This window comes from Orbicella franksi, chromosome 2 (genome assembly GCF_964199315.1).
Source record: "Orbicella franksi chromosome 2, jaOrbFran1.1, whole genome shotgun sequence".
Taxonomy (NCBI): Eukaryota; Metazoa; Cnidaria; class Anthozoa; order Scleractinia; family Merulinidae; genus Orbicella; species Orbicella franksi.
Window position 1 is genome coordinate 2,397,008 of NC_138146.1, and position 3,631 is coordinate 2,400,638.

At 52.3% G+C, this 3,631-nt stretch overlaps 1 protein-coding gene across 1 annotated transcript; it reads right to left on the reverse strand.

The window, feature by feature from the left end:
• Nucleotides 1–1,443: 1,443 nt before the first annotated feature.
• LOC145467621 (uncharacterized) lies at nucleotides 1,444–3,067 on the reverse strand. The gene has a single exon (XM_081451200.1). The coding sequence runs from the start codon at nucleotides 2,804–2,806 to the stop codon at nucleotides 2,147–2,149; it is 660 nt and encodes a 219-aa protein (XP_081307326.1). The 5' UTR covers nucleotides 2,807–3,067; the 3' UTR covers nucleotides 1,444–2,146.
• Between the last annotated feature and the right edge of the window lie 564 nt (nucleotides 3,068–3,631).

Genomic DNA, 3,631 nt, shown 5'->3' on the forward strand with positions numbered 1-3,631 from the left:
CTTCTTTCAGGACGCGCGTCAAGAAATGACGTTGTCGTCGCAACCGCTTCATCGTTCGCGTCTAACGTCCGGTTGGTTCGTCCCGCTCTTTTATTCACAAGTCTTCGAGAAGGCTCAACACCGTCTTGGCTACGGTGCCGACCAGTTTACCAAGACCCTTTCCCCTTTGGACCCTCCTCCTTCTTCCTACTCCCACTCGACGTAATCCCACTCGTCGTCTCCTTCGCTTTCTCACCACCATGCCGTGTTCTTACACGTACTCACTTTTCTACTAGAATGACGTAGGCAGGTGATCACGCGTCTTTTTATAGAGGCACGTTTGAACGTTTCAGTGAATCCAATTATTCATCCAACCACTTTTCCGTCGTGGAGTCACTCTTCTTCGAATGTCTGAATAATGCTTCCATCCTTGTTTCAATTTTTCTCTATTTAGACCGCTAGTTAAACTGTCGAGAAACCCTTTTCCCGTTTGGGTCCTCCTTCTTCTACGTACTCCCACTCGCCGTCGTCTCCTTCGACTTCTCCTCACCATGTCGGGTTTCCACCTTAAATGATTCACGAAGGGATCACACGTCCTTCTTATAGAGGTGCGTGAACGAATCGTGTTTCGTAGTCTCGAACGTATCGGTCGTACGTGGGAGGTGCGAAATCCGTCACCGTGTCGTCCAACGTTTGCATCTTGACCAAAAACCCATCCAATTCCTCCACACCGCCCAGAGCGTAGTTCCGTAGTTCGGTCAACGTCTTTTCGTACGTCGTGTAAGCGAATTGGGTCATGTCCATCTTGAGCGAATACTTCTTGAAATCGTTCCATCCTTTCAGCGCGGCGGCGAGAGCCGTCAATCCTACCGCCGCGTACCCGTCTTTACACACGGATCCCACGACGATGCTCGCTGCCGCCGTCAGTAAGGCCAGTCCGTTGAGAATGGCGTTGCACAATTTGTAGTAACCGAACATCCGCCTTCGACACCACCAATACTTGTGGTAGAAAGCGTACAGTCCGTCCAAACGTTTCAGGGAATCCAAATCCACCACGGTGTTGAAAGGTTGATCCAATAAACAGACCAAAGTACTCATGACTCTTTTTAGCTTGGTGAGGTTCTCAGTTTCGTACACTGGTCGAATTGCGAGTCACCGTAGGACGTTGTCCGTTCTTATAGGTAGTCGTGATCGTATTCGTCGTGGTGATGCCTGCGATTCGTCGACCCGCGGCCGTCTGTTGTTGTTGGCGCAAAATCTCTTCCAATTGTTGCTGCATCTGGGCTTGGTCGAGAACACGGTCTCCTCGCCTCCTCCTTCTTCTTCTTCGAGCTCGAGAAAGACCCGATCGAATCGACGAAGGCGGTGTGGAGTCACCGCCACTTCCGCCACCACTACCTCCTCCGCCTCCGCCTCCGCCTCCGCCTCCACCTCCGTCTCCACCTCCGCCTCCGCCTCCGCCTCCACTTCCACCTCTGTCACTGCCTCTGCCTCTGCCTCTTCCACCGCTACCACTAGCGCTACTTCTTCTGCGGCTTCCGGAATTGCTGGAGGACGTCGGTGTATTTTGACGCGGGACGCGTCTCGGTCGTTTCCCTCCTCGAACGGCTCGTGCCAAAGGGGTGGACATTGTTATCCTGGGTGCCCCGACACCTGCCGTGACATTGGCGCGCAACACCGATCCAGCACTGCCGACACCCACCGTGACGTTGGTCTGCGGTGCACCCGAGCCAGCGGTGCCCACTCCGACGGGCGAGACATTGGGCAGAGGCGGTGTCGCCAGTGACGATCGCGGTGAAGGAGGCGTGTTCAGACTCGCACCCACACCCGCGGCAGGCGGAATCGGAGTACTCGTCCGAGCCGGTGTCCCCCAAGGCGAATAATCTTCCAGAGCCGAGAAGTTGAAATCGTCACTACCATAAGAGCTCATTTTTATCCATGTACCTTTCTCTTTCTATCTTCTTCTCGGCGAGTTCTCGTTGTTTATGAACCAAATAATCGAAACCTTCACCGTTATATGCGTTGATGATGGACCGTACTTGACGGTAACTCTCGCATTCCGTGACCTGTCTCATCGGTTCGTAGTCCAGCTCGTGGGGATTCATGATGTATTTGAGCCTGTTTTTACACAGGTGAATGAATAGCGGAAACCACTCGACCTCGCTCCTCAACATGATGGGGTTGCAAACTGATGGCATCGGACGAATCCTTCGTCTTTTAACACATGGCTGAGAACGCGTTGATCGTCCTGACTGGCTGGATGAAGATCCAATAGCATGTAACCGTAAGGTCGATCGGTGACCTTGCGAAACGTGTCCAACACCTCTTGCCATTGCGTGGGAAACGATTGCAGAAGTAAATTTCGTATCCCCAACTGATCCCGAGGGTTCTTGAAGGCTGCGATGTAATGCGCGTTTCTGGAAATGGTCTTGACGAATTTTCCGTTGGGGAATAGATCCTGGCACAGGTAAATCACCGTGATGTTCCGATGATGCGAGTGTTTGGTGAAGAGATCCAACACGCGCTTGTCGTTACCGCCCTCGTCCATTAGATCGTCCAAGACCAACACACCCCCGCCAGGAAACCATCGGGGTAACTGGTCGCTGTCGGGGATGCCTTCGTAAAACTTGACTCCACCCTTCTTGAGCTTTTGGAAACCGTCTTGCCACGATCCGTAGCAGTAGTGAATACTCTTCGGTGTTTGTTGGAACAAGTCGCCGTTCTCCAACAACAGTTTGGTCGTGAACACCGTCTTGCCGCACCCCGACGGACCCGCTATCAACAAACTCGACGGCGTGTGAAATTGAAACGCTTTGCGCCGTTCCATGATCTTGAAAAAATGGTCCAGGGTCTAGAGACGTTCCGTTTTTATCCGATCAACTTGACCAAGGTGGTCTTGACGGCTGGGATGCGTTTCAACAGACTCAAGAGGGTGGTTCTACGATTGAAACAGATGGGTGGTTTGGCGCGACTCTTGCGTTTCACGAGTTTCTTCGCCTGGAAATTCTTGGCGTACCACGCTTTTCCCTTCTTTGGAGCCTTTGGAGCGACTCTTCTTGTGGCTCTCTTGCGTTTCCTACGCACGGTCACGGTCGCTGGTAATGCACCGGTGTCCAGGACACTCATTGGAGCCGGTTGAAGAGCGACTCTTCTTGCGGCTCTCTTGGGTTTCCTACGCACGGTCACGGTCGCTGGTAATGCACCGGTGTCCAGGACACTCATTGGAGGCGTTGGAGCCGTTGGAGCCGGTTGAAGAGCGACTCTTCTTGCGGGTTGTGGTTGTTTTTTTCGGACCATGTTGAAAGCACTGGGTTGAGGCGTCTTTTTACCCGCTTTTCCGTAGCGTTTTTCCAACCTGGCTATCACGTTGTCCAAATGTCTATGCCCTTGAAACTGAAGAGCCATGACTACGCAACGTCCTTTTCTCAAAAATGAACGTCTTTTATTTCGAACAGCTTACTTTATAACAAATGACGCACTCCTCGGGAGGAACCGCACGTGTCCTGGTGACACGGGGTTTTACAAATCTTGCGCCAATCCAACTCGTCCACGATCAGACGTTCTAACATCTGCCCTACTTTACGATCGTTCTCCACAAACTCGTTTTTCTTAAAACGATTCAAGAACTCGTTCATGTCCCGACCTTCGGCTC